This window comes from Mobula birostris, chromosome 8 (genome assembly GCF_030028105.1).
Source record: "Mobula birostris isolate sMobBir1 chromosome 8, sMobBir1.hap1, whole genome shotgun sequence".
Classification (NCBI taxonomy): Eukaryota; Metazoa; Chordata; class Chondrichthyes; order Myliobatiformes; family Myliobatidae; genus Mobula; species Mobula birostris.
Window position 1 is genome coordinate 68,031,236 of NC_092377.1, and position 13,815 is coordinate 68,045,050.

Consider the following 13,815-nt stretch of genomic DNA (forward strand, 5'->3'; position numbering starts at 1 on the left):
ATCTCTCACTCAGGGAGATGCAGCTACATATTTATTAAGTTCATGAATAGGTGGTAAGGTACAAAAGAAATCAGAGGATGTGGAATTTGGGTTGGGATGTGGACAAGGCCTGGAATTAGAGATAATGTATTCAGTCTGCGACTGCTTTACTTACATTTGTTTCATGGCTTTCATGCCTAAAAGTGCATTAGATTTACAGCCAAAGCATACATGGGTCAAACTACAAAAATAATTAACTAATTCAAATGCTTATCAACTCCAAATTAAAATAAAAACAAATAAGGATTCAAAATACTCAACAGGAAACATCAACACGACATCAACCGTCCATCTCCCTAAAGTATTTTCATCATCTTCATTATTAATCTGAAATTCTTAAATAAATTCTTTATTTCAGATTACCAGCATGTACAGCATGATGCTTTTGGCTCCCACATTCATTCAGCACAAATAATTGGAATTACTCAAGAATAGCTAGGAACACAGCAGATGCAGCAATGAATTCCATAAGTCTTCAAAAAAGTACCTGAGGCTTGCACGTGAATTTGTGGATCTTTGTTTAAGCAGCGCGTAATGCCACGGTGGACCAAGTAACTGTCATTGCATTTCAAAGCTGCTAACCATTACTGCAGATAATGTACAATGAAAGGTCTGCTCTATCCCTGGTTTATTAATTACTTCCTGAAACTGCATGCCTGTGGAGACCTCTCTCATCACCTAAAAGGTTGACAGAACTCTTACTTTTGCATGAATTGCACAAGGGCATCCTTATGTCTTCCAAAGAAAATGAAACAAATTCATTTTGCATTATACTAACTTCTACCAAATATATTCATATGCAGGATGAATAGCTAAATAAAAAAATACATCTTGATACATCTTGTTAATGTATTATTTCTGATACAAATGCTGCATTTCCAAGCATCCATGCAGCCAGCCAAGTGTTTCCTATTATCTGAACATTATGCTTGCACAACACAATTAATTTTGGCACAACAAAATGCAAAACAGTATTGTTTTGAATGATTCATACTGATGCACTATTAAGATCCAATCAGTTTACACACTAAAGTAGTAATACATTCCAAACTAACCTTTGCTAGAGAGTCATCACCAGGAGAAGCAAGTGATATTTGGTGTGTGAATCAAAGCCAATAGCCATCTCAGTAACAACAGACTTCAAATGTGAAGAAAAAGCATTTCAGGATGGATATTATATACATTTCTTTGACATTAAATGTACCTTTGAAACCTTTGAAGTGTACCTGTTGAGTTTTTTTTAAATCATCATGTTTTCAGACAAAGTGACTGGGATATGAAGAATTCCATGTGAAGAAACAAAGAGTATCGTCAATTAGTTGCAAACAACAAACTGTACTTCCAAAACTTTCCCTCACAGTACAATAGAAAAACTTCCAAGTTTTGGATCCCACCTTTGCCCAAATGGGGTACATAAATGGAAGCAATCAAAAGGAACCAGATAAGCTAGGGAGAGATGTGCACATAGGCATACAACAGCACCCTGAGAACAACGAAGCAAATCTGATTTAGTGGGATTCCTGATGCATTTATATACATTTTGTTGTCCAATGGGACTGAATCTCTCAACACAATCTAAAACTATGATAGATGACTTCTGTAGGAGCCATGTATCTATTTTCTGTTTATCTGTATTTTATTTTGTATTGCAGATTTATTATGGGTAATTTGTCACTTGGTTGTGGGCCTGGTAGAAGAGAGTATAGTTACATGTTGGTACTTTGCCTTTAGTTCAGTTTTTAGTTGGCTGGAGCATGGAGCTGAAGGCAGACAGGGATAATATTTTTAGTTGACTGCTTTGCTTAGTTGCTCTCCACTTCGTTTACTGTTTAAATATGTTTAAGAACATTGGCTTAAGTATGTTTGAATACACTTAGACTGATTACTTTGTTATATTGCCAATCTTAGTTTCATTAATTTTATCGTTATAAGATCATTCGTCTTTGCTGGTTTCTCAATAATGGATCAAGCGCACCTTCTTTGACTTTAGAGTTTTGTTATTTGATGGAGAGCTCATTTTACAGTGTCAACCCTCCCCCCACCCCACCCCTGTGCTTAGCCTCTGAACAGTTTTAGTTTGTTGTACGGTAGCCATTACAGCTTCCTTCCTCAGGAATTGTGCAGCGTCCATTTACTACTTAACAAAAATAATCCAACTGTTCGCTGCTATGGTTCCAACTCTTTCTGAGATCTACCTAGTGGGCAAGTGAAAAGAAATATTCATAAAATGAATGTGTTCACATGCTTTGCTTTACAAATGGCACTTTAATAAATGTTACCTTGATCATCATACTGATATCGTTTTGTCAGTTAGGAACTATTTATCTGAAAATCTCGTAGAGTTTGAGTTCAGTTGGGCAGCATGAAACAAGTTAAGGCTCCATTGCCAATGAGCTGGAAGATTTTAATATACCTTCAACAAAACTGGACTAAGCCTTCTAAGATTGCATGGTAGAACAACATATCACCTCTGCATATGTATCACCTCCAATGCACAACTTCTTCTTTAATGTCAACAAGACAAAGGAGATTGTTATTGAGAACTTGCACCACTCACATCCCTCTTTCCATCAGCGGCACAGCAGTGGAAACAATGAGCAGTTTCAAACTCCTGGGAGTGCCCATCTCGCACAACCCCTCATGGTCCCAGACCACATCCCTCACAATCAGGAAAGCTTACCGACGCCTCTACTTTGAGGACGCTGAAGAGGGTTGGACTACGTACATCTATACTCATGTCCTTCTGCACGGAAGAGAGCATCCTAACATGCTACATCACTTCATAGTACAGAAATTGCTCATGGACAGTTTGTCCCACTCCTATCAGGGAGGAGGCTATGTAGCATCCACACCAGAACCCCAGACTCAAAAGCCATTACCTTCCCCAAGCAGTAAGGCTGAGCAACACCTTCATCCACTAAAACCCACCTCTCCACCACCAGTATCATTTCCTGCCAGTTACCTTATGTGCAGAACCTCCTGTGCTTAATGTCACTTAACGGACATACCATCAAAGTATATCAGCTATCTTATATATTTATATTCATTGTCTTACTTATTGTGTCTTTATCTTATTATTTTTTTATGGATCCCAAGTCATAATTATTTCACTTTCCTTTGCACTTGCATTCTGGAAATGACATCAAGTCAAAAACTTGCTGTGAGTGATCATGGGCAAGCTGCTCATAAACCATTCAGTGGAGTCAGTTATTGTTCCAATTCAACCCGAAGGCAGGAGTTTAAACCTGGGCTACTCAGAAAGATCATTGGAAACTTTGCTGGTTGAGTTTATTGTTACAGGAAAGGTCTTTCCAGGTTAATAGGATCCTTTCTAATTCAAAGATGGGTGTGACAGCACAGTAGAATCAATGCCCACGACAACCTGCCATTTCTGAGAAATCCATGGCTGCAATTTTTTCAGTACTCACATCATACTATCATCTCAAAGACACATGCTGTTCACTTCCACTTATAATGACAGACTTACTTTCTGGCAAAGCTTCAGTTATCCAGCTATTCATTTCTTCTTTCTTAATACCTATCATGTTTTGATTATTTGTGGACAGTGAGTCCTGTGTACCTAAATATTTAACAGTGAAGATTTATTGTTGCAGTAGATGTCTAATATGGCATGAAGAAAGAAAGAGCAGGAACCTTGCCATGAATTTTTAATATCATTCATACACATCCTAACAATTCACTGCTGAACATTACAGCTTCCCTCTGTACCATCTTTTGGGATAATGACATTACCAATGTTGTAACTCATACCAAGGTTACAGGAGATAAAGAGAAATTGAATTTCTGCAGTTTTTCAAATAAAAATGAAATACAGTGAATGATGAAATAAGAGCTGTAGTCTAAAATTTAATAAAATGACAAGAAGAGGAGGGATTAATTGTGCTAAGAGCTTTAAGGACATCCCTAATGCCAGTAAATCTCCAACATGGAAGAGCTTTCAGCCTAAGGCAACAGACTAACAATTGCACTATCATTTTTTAATGGTTACTCAATGATTCTCTTTCATAAGCACTTAATCATTTGTTTTTCAAGTTGAAAAGCCCTGTTTCACTGCATGAAAGCTAAACACAAGACGAACATTAGAAAACTGAACTACTATTGGCCTTTCCAGCATCTTACTGATTAATCTCTGCCACCTTCAGTGTGATGCCATCAAACCCAACTTGCTCTCCTCCATACTTACAGCATTCTAAAAGTACTATTCTCGCTGAAGTAGCCGAGTCAGCTGATAAATCACTTCCAACCACAACTTTCCAATCTGCACCTTTGCCCCTGAACATTTTATTTTAATCCTCGTTCCTCCTCCAACTGTTAACTCATTGTCTTTCATCTCCAAAAAATCTCAAATTGACTTTAAATTGGACCTTCTTCCAAAGACATGCCAGCTAGAGTTAGTAAACTGTGGGCATGCGATGTTAGCACCGGAAGCCTGGCCACAGTTGTGCGCTGCCCCCAGCACATCCTCAGACTGTGCTGGTCATTGACACAAACGGCGCATTTCACTGGATATTTGAATGTACAATGTGACAACAAAGCTAATCTAATCTTCTATAGATAACGAGTGACATATTTTGAAATCAGTCACTGCCATTTCCAATGGGCAGTGACTATTGATTATTCTTCTTCAGTGAAGCTACTTATGAGACCTCTGTGTCAAGAGACTCTGAAATGTTTAAATACAGGAGGAAGCCTTTCAGTCCATTAAACTCCTTGCAGAGCAACCTTTCTAATCCCATCAGCTAATTTGTTTCTTTATTCATCCCAATATCAGTCCATCTTTCTCTGCACCCTCAACCCTTTTATCATTTAACCTTTACACATTTCCACCTAGATGCAAAGTGCCTCTTTAATTCTATCTTCTTTTTCTCTTTTTCCCATTTCTAACCTGTTTAAAGCCTACATCTCCAATCTCCTAATTCTTACGGAAAGTCATCACTTTGAACTACTAACTCTTTCATTTGCAAATATTGCTGCCTAAACTGTACACTATTTCCAGCATTTCCTGTTTTTATTTCCCATTTCATTTCCAGCCTTCTGATGAAGTTTCAAATGAAACAATTAAACTCTTCGGGTACTGGCAGTACTTCAGCAGCAAATGAAGGTCATGACTGGGATATTGGAAATGGAAGATAGGTGTTGTCATCAAGAAAGAGGCACAGGAGCCTCAGGACTCACACCACCAGGCACAGGAACAGTTATTAACCCTCAACCATCAGACTCTTGAACCAGAGTGGATGTCTTCACTCAACTTTACTTTCCCCATTATTGAACTGTTCCCATAGCCTTTGGGCTCATTTTCAAGGCCTCTTCATCTCATGTTTTCAATATTTATTGGTTATTTATTATCACCTTTACAATCATTCCTTTGAAATACAAGCAATGACAGTTGCTGCACCTAATACTACCACCTTGATGGGCACAAATATAACGGGTGCATGCAGCTGTAAATGCAATTCAGCCTAATTCACACATATTGACACAAGCTTCCAATAAATGTATTCCCTGAGCTTCATCCCTTAGTTTCACCATTTCCTTTAATACATGCTCAACTGTTCAATCACGTTTGATATCCATTCTGGAATCTTCAAATCTTGTATGTACTTTGAAGCTTGAATATGATACCACCATTTTCTATCATCCCATTTTATTACTTTCCCACCTTCTACACAAATGGCCCGTTCTCCTTTGTTTTTTTTCATTTTAAATGCATTTCGGCCCTTCAATTATGGATTCATCATCCATTTTGAAGAATTACTTAAATATCTTAGTAATATAACTCCTCAATATTAAAACCATTGGTGTTATTTCCTCTTATGCTTCCATTTCTGAATAATCCATCACTTTCTCTGGATAATGGGAGTGAAACAAGCAACCTGCTCACATTTTAAAGTATCACATTGTTACTAAAGCAGAGATCTGGGTCATCATCTTGGATGAGAAGCTGACATTTCAGCTGGGCTCTGCGTTCATCTTTCGGAGACTAGATGGCATGCATGTTATCTTCTATTTTCAGTTCCTCTTTTGTCCCAGTGTTCACAGTGATTCTGCTCTGCTTCCTCCAGCAAATTATGTGCAACATGCCACTATTGGCCATTATTTGTTTTCTATTTTCATTTCTAAAAGGATCTCTGGTACTGAAAGTATTGGTGTTGAAATGTAATGTGATGTGAATGCAAGCTCAGTTTCAATCATTTAAACACTGTAACATTTTCCTGCAACCTGTATGTAGATTCTTTTAGAAATGACCTATCAGTACTACAGCAGCCATAAAATTTTATTTACAATGTGTGAAAACTTTACCTCAAGGAAAAAATAACCTTGATTTTATGGAAGCCTAATCGTCTCACCTGCACCGAATCTATTAATCTCTGCATCACAGCCTACCTATTTACATTTTTATGTTTGGAGATGTTTAGCTTGCAAAATATGCATAAGCTTTTCAAAGTGTGCATGAGCCAATTTCACAGTTGCAAAGTTCTTTAAATGGAAAATGTGGATGATTTTGAGTTGTTTGAAAGATGAAACACCAGTCTATGTGAATGCAGTTCACTCATTTCCCTAAATAACCAATTTAAACCAGCTGGCTCCTCCAGCTGGCTATGAGCAGAATTACATCTTAAAAAGACCAAATATATTTATTACATTGAAGAAAAGTATTTTCTACAATGACTGGGATTGCATTTTCAGTGGATTTCTGCAAGCCAAACATATTGCTTCTATAGAAAGTTGGCCTTATGATATAACTAGGCTTAAGAAACTTGTTATCAACTGTGAATACCCAATATACAGATGCAGCAACCCATCTTTTTCTCCAAAGATGAGCTCCATATAGAGGACACTAACATAAAATCACTTGGACCTGTCACTTCAATTTCTTCAAACTTCCAGCTGTCATACCAATCTAAAAGCCACAGTCACAGAGAAACAATCTCTTCTGGATTTCCCTTTATATTGCACAACCTACTGAGTAATAATACAGCAGTCATATATAGTTTCTTCAAATACTGTTTAGTTTCCTAATGTCTATATATTACACAGAAGCAACTTAAATAACACATGAATTGAAGCAGCAGCGATCACAAACCTACCAACTGCAATTCCGTCTCTCTCAAAAGTTTGGTGCTATCATCCATTGGCCGAACACACAATCAGAAGCAAAAATCAATCTGCTGCAGGAACTCCAGCAGCATCTGTGAGGGGGGGGGGGATGGAGGTGTTAACATTTCAGGTTAAAGCACTGTATCAGTACTCAGGTTTTCCAAGATTTGCAGATTGTTTGTTGCTTCAGATTCCAGCATCTGCATACTCTTGTCTCCATAGACCTATCCAACTTACTTTTGCAACATTTAGCTTGGAAGGCATTTATAGGATTTATTTAAATTGTTGCATATGAGATGAACATCCATGAAAGGTGCCAGCAAGTGATCTGTTAGAACCAAATCTGTGTTCACACTGAATTGACTTAATCAGTACTCACACGCAATTGATGCTTCAGTTCCTTTAGTTCAGCACTGTCCTTTGAAGTATCTTCTTTCTGAGCTGCATTAGCCAAGTCATTAAGATCTCCTTCAATTTCCTGCAACCACAGAAGGCTGCCTTCCAGTTCCTGCAGCAAGTTCTGCATTTGTTTCAGTTCACACTCCAGGTGCCCAACTCTCTCACTGACTCTAAGGAAAAGAAGGATAGAAAACACATTAGAAGCAAAGACACTAAAATATGGAATATTTTGCAAATAATTACAAGGCTACAACAAATGCTATGAAGTGGGAAGAAATACGTGCACATATCATCAAGGAATTTTAAGCATTACTTGTGATTCAAGTAGCTAACAAATTGTGCCAGGAAGTAAAACCATTTCTTCATAGTCATTTAAGTACCTGCTTGAATCGTTACATATATAAATAGCCTATCATATTATATCACTTGTCATTTACGCTTGCAACTATATTCCCCTCTCTGACAGTTTCTGGTCAAGTATTTATAGTTTTTTCCTTTATCGTTGCCTATCATCTCCTCTCCAGTCGACCACCAAACTTTTAAATCGATCTGAATTTATCTCATCACCCTTCCAGCTAATTTAGTGCAGAGCACATACACTAATTGAATGCTGCACTGTGAGCAGGTTGCATTGCCCTGTTCATGCAGTTCTGGTTGCTCCATGAAACAAAGCATAGTATCATACATTTTTATTAACATTGCATTTTCTTTCCCACTCATTGATCACTGCAAATTTTAAGAATTCTTCAAGTACACAGAAGTCAAGTATGTTCACTTGGAAGAACTTAGTGCGTTATCTAAAGATAATAATGTATCACTCAACATTGCCAACCTTATCACATCTTCTATTGAACTGCACCCCCACCACTGAACATCAGATTATCACTCAGCAACTGGCCTCATTTCCTCAAAGAAATTTTCTTTATAGACACGAAGACTGCACACCCAACTCCTATTTCCTCTCAAAGATCTACAAGCAGGTTTGCCTTGCCATTCTTCATCTCCTTGTTCACTAACTTCCCATTGTATCCATGTCACCACTGATACCTACAGCCAAACTGACAAATTCCAGTTGCTTAGACATTTAAGCCCCCCCCCACTGCCCCATCTCACAAAAAGATGGTCCAAAGGCTCTTCACTTCTTCCTTCTGCAGATGTCCAACTAAACCCCTTCCATTACTGCTCCATTTCATTGAACACATAACAGCTTCCTCAATTTCATTTGCTTTCTCTATTGGATAATTAGCAATGGGGAACTTGCAATGGCCTAGGAAATATAAATTTTTTCAGTGGATACATAGAACAGACTCCTCCCCCACTCATTAATCATTGTTTGCCCCTGCCCCACTGCTCACACACACTCGATTACATTGGAGCTGCTTCCTGTTATTTGAACAGGACTCACAAATCTCATCAGCTTTGCGACCACCTTCCATCCTTGGATTGAATGGTGAAGAAAGCTTGATGGGCTTTGGGCCTCTTCCTGCTCCTCTTGATGGACGATAGGCCTCTTCCTGCTCCTCTTGTTGGACGATGAGCCTCTTCCTACTCCTCTTGATGGACGATGGGCCTCTTCCTGCTCCTCTTGATAGACGATGGGCCTCTTCCTGCTCTTCTTGATGGACGATGGGCCTCTTCCTGCTCCTCTTGATAGACGATGGGCCTCTTCTTGCTCTTCTTGATGGACGATGGGCCTCTTCCTGCTCCTCTTGATGGACGATGGGCCTCTTCTTGCTCTTCTTGATGGACGATGGGCCTCTTCCTGCTCCTCTTGATGGACGATGGGGCTCTTCTTGATGGACGATGGGGCTCTTCTTGATGGACGATGGGGCTCTTCTTGATGGACGATGGGGCTCTTCTTGATGGACGATGGGCCTCTTCCTGCTCTTCTTGATAGACGATGGGCCTCTTCTTGATGGACCATGGGCCTCTTCCTGCTCCTCTTGATGGACCATGGGCCTCTTCCTGCTCCTCTTTTGTTATGCTTCAGTTGCTTCCTGTACTTCTGACCTCGAGTAAGCAGCTCTTAGTTTTCCATTTGAGCACACTGCAGTGCTTGAGACACAGTATTCAGTTAATTTTTGATAAATATACTGTACCTCTCTTCCCCTCTCCCCATTAACTGAAATTTGTTTCTTTTCCTGTTTGGTTTTTAAAAATAAAAGTTTGTTTGGAGAATTTCAAACACTATCTATCACAGATATTCAATATATTATCTCAAGCCCTTCCCTCCTCTGGACTATAAATCTTCTCTCACTTCTGAGTTCTAATGAAGGGTCCTTGATCAAAAACATTTACTTTCTCCCTGCTGATGCTGCTCGGCTACCAAGGGCTTTCAGGATGTTTTATTTGTTTCAATAAAGAGTTTAACTAGATCGGCAAGGGGTAGAACTCAAGAGAGTCAAGTCAGGAAGTCAATGAGAAGACAAGAGTACATGCAGTGACAAAGCATAAACCTACCAATCAGGATAGCCATATTCATAGTGAAAGGGCAGACAAGACCACAGCTTTAAATTGCATACATTTCAATGCATACCGATAAGGTAAACTAACTTATGGCATGAATGTCTCTACGAACTGGGCCATTATGTCCCGGGATACCAATGCTTTACATATGACAGAGGAACAAGTAAGAGTGAAGGGCCCTGTAATGTCCCTCCTCTTACCCTTTTTGATAAGGGAGGAGGACATAACAGCACTGCTTGGAGAGATATTCCGGAGGAATCGTCTAATAATGCCATTTGGGTAGAACTTACAAATAAGAAGGGCCTTTATCGTATCATAGAACACACCACTACCCCATCATCAGCAGAAACTTGAGGAACAGATGTGTCAATAAATTCCACACTGTCGTGAGAATAGTAGGGTACAGCCAGTGGGAGATTTCACTTTTCTTGGTATTGACTGGCCCATCCAGATGGGGCCTGGATGGGCTGGAATTTGTGTGGTGCATTCAAGACAGTTTCCCCATGCAATATAGAGGAACTTGGAAAGAAGCAATACTGGATTCCTCTTAGGGATCAAGCTGAGCCAAGCAATTGAAGTACCAGTTGAGGAGCATATTGGGTCCAGTAACCACAGTTCTTTTAGTTTTAAAGTAGTTATGGAAAAAGATAGAACAAGTTCACAGGTTAAACTTCCTGAAGTCTATCAAGGGTAAAGCCCTCTCAACCACTGAGCACATCTACATGAAACATTGCCATAGGAAAGCAGCATCCATGATCAAAGATTCTCACCACCCAGGCCATGCTCTTTTCTTGCTGCTGCCATTAGGCAGAAGGTACAGGTGTCTCAGGACTCGCACACCAGCTTCAAGAACAGTTACTACCCCTCAACCATCAGGCTTTTGAACAAAATCAGATAACTTCACTCCATTAAGGACTCTTATCTAGTGATTTCGTGTCCATTATTTATTGTTGTTTATTTATATTTGCATTTGCAGTCAGTTGTCCATTGATTCTGCTTACAGTTACTGTTCTATAGATTTGTTAAGTATGACCGCAGAAAAGGAATCTCAGGGTTGCATGTGGTGTACTCTGATAAATTTTACTTGGATTTTTAACTGAAGCAGGGCCATGTTTGAAGGCACAAACCCAGGTCATCTTTAGGGAGTGGTGCCTGAGAAAGGCAGTGTTCATTATTAAGGTCCTCCAGCACCCAGGGCATGCCCTTTTTCACTGTTACCATCAGGTAGGAGGTACAGAAGCCTGAAGGCACACACTCAGCGATTCAGGAACAGCTTCTTCCTCTCTGCCATCTGATTCCTAAATGGACATTGAAGCTTTGGACACTACCTTACTTTTTTTAATATACAGTATTTCTGTTTTTGCACATTCTTTTAAATCTATTCAATATATGTAATTGATTTACTTGTTTATTTATTATGTTTTATTTTATTATTTTTTTTTTTCTCTCTCTGCTAGATTATGTATTGCATTGAACTGCTGCTGCTAAGTTAACAGATTTCATGTCACATGCCAGTGATAATAAACCTGATTCTGATAAGTAGGAGTCAGATCAAAAATCCTGGGGCAGCATCTTCCCGTCAAGGTGAAGGGTAGACATACCAAATTCAGACATACCTGTCTGACCAGAGATATCAAGGTTCGAGTAAGGAAAAAGAAATAAGAGTACATCACATTTAGGTAGGTGGATACAAATGAATCCCTCAATAAATATAAAAAATTAAGACCAGACTTTAGAGGAAATCAGCAAGACGAAATGAAGACGTGAGAAAGATTTGACAGGCATGTTAAAGGTAATCCCAGAAAGTTCTTCAGCTGTATTAACAGTAAAAAGTGACTTAGTCCTCTTAAAGATCATCAGGGCTCTCTGTGTGTGGACCTGCAGGAGATAACTGAGGCTATTGTCTTATCTTTCCGTGGTGTTTACAATTAAGAATATCATGCATGCCAAAGATTAATAAGTATTGAGGTTTTGGATCATATGTATATTATGAGGAAGGACGTATTTACAACCTTGAAGGGCATTAGGGTGGACAAATCCCCAGGTGCACTCCCAGACCATATAGGAGGGCAGGGAAGAAATCAGGGGGTGATGAAGAGATTTTTGCTTCATTGTTGGCTGATGGTGAAGTTCCAGATGACCAGAGGGTGGCTAATGTTGCTTCCATTATTCAAAAAGGTAAGCAAGGACAGGCCCAGGACCTACAGGGCCGTGAAACCTGACTTCAGTTGTAAAGAATTTACTGGAGCGAATTCCAAAGGACAGAAGTCTGCCATCACATGGATAGTCAAGATCTAAAAGAATCGTCAGCATGGCTTCATGCTTGGGAGTCCAGCAAATCTTTGGCAGTTTTTCAAAGTAGTAAACTAAGGGGAAGAGATGAATGATGTATGGCAGTGGATGTCATCTATACAGACTTTAATGTAGCCTTTGACAAACCCACATGGCAGGCTGATCTGGAAGGCTAGGTCACATAGGATTCTGAGGAAGCAAGCAAGCTACATGGATTCAGAATTAGCTTGATGATAGGAAGCAGAGAGTGATGGTTGAAGTTCAATTCTCCAACTGAAGGCCTATAACTAGCAAAATGTCCCAGGGGCCAGAGATGGGACCATTGATTGTCATTACTTATGTAAATGGATGTGGTATGGCAAGCAAGTTTGCTGATGATACTAAATTAGGGGCTCTTGTTGGCAGTGAAGCAGGATACAATGTACTGCAAAGAAACCTTGATCATTTAGGGAGATGACCTGAGGAATAACAAATGAATTTCAACTCAGAAAAATGTGAGGTGATGCATCTGGACTGTCAAACCAGGATAGAACCTCCAGTGAATGGCATTGGACTGACAAGTGTTATGAAAAAGAAGGGTCTGTGTTCGATGGAAGCAGCAACACCAGTCGACAACGTTGCAAAAGCTGCACTTAGCATGCTGGCCTTTATCAGTCAGGATATCGAATTCAGGAATAGAGTCATTATGCTGCAGTTATACAAGTTATTGGTGAGGCTGCACTTGGAGTATTGTGTACAGTCTTGGTCACCGTTATAACAGAGGTATTTGTCAAGATGGAGAAGGTGCTGCTGGACTTGAAGGACTGAGTTATAGGGAGAAGTTGCCTCATTGGATCTTTATTCCTTGGAATGCAGGAGAATGAGCGGTGAGCATTGGATAAGGTGGATGGTCACAGTGATTTCCTCAGGGATGAGGAGTCCAAATCGAGAGGCCACAAATATAGTCTAAGAGAGATTTAAACGAGTCCTGAGAGCTAACTGCTTTACACAGAAGGTTCCTGGAATGACCTGCCAGAGGATGTGGTTGAGGCAAGTCTAATTGAAATATTTCAGAGGTATTTGGACAGATATGTGGAGGGGAAGGACTTGGAGGGTTACGGACTGAACATGGGTGACTGGAACAAGCAGGAAGAATGCTGCATTGGGTCAAAGGACCTGATTACATGCTGTATTACTCTGTGAGGGAGTTAGATATGGCCCTTCTGGCTAAAGGGATCAGGGGGTATGGAGGGAAAGCTGGTACAGGGTTCTGAGTTGGATGATCAGCCATGATCATACTGAATGGTGGTGCAGGTTCAAAGGGCCGAATGGCCTACTCCTGCACCTATTTTCTATGTTTCTATGTTTCTATGACTCTATAAATTAACTGTTAGCTTATGTTTAACCTGGATCCAAGATTTCTCAAATTAAAATGAATATAAGCAAATAGAGACGAGAGTGCAACAGGAACAAGACAATTGACAAAACAATCGAACATGGAATAGTGGGTTTGTTTGGGCA

General features: G+C 39.7%; 1 protein-coding gene across 6 annotated transcripts in view; it reads right to left on the reverse strand.

Moving 5' to 3' along the window:
- Positions 1–13,815, reverse strand: part of LOC140201367 (utrophin-like) — a 524,122-nt gene that overhangs the window by 236,708 nt on the left and 273,599 nt on the right. For all 6 annotated transcript variants that reach the window (XM_072265376.1, XM_072265377.1, XM_072265374.1 and 3 more), the window contains one exon: positions 7,538–7,727. In XM_072265376.1, the coding sequence (XP_072121477.1) occupies positions 7,538–7,727 (190 nt within the window). The remainder of the gene's footprint in view (positions 1–7,537; positions 7,728–13,815) is intronic.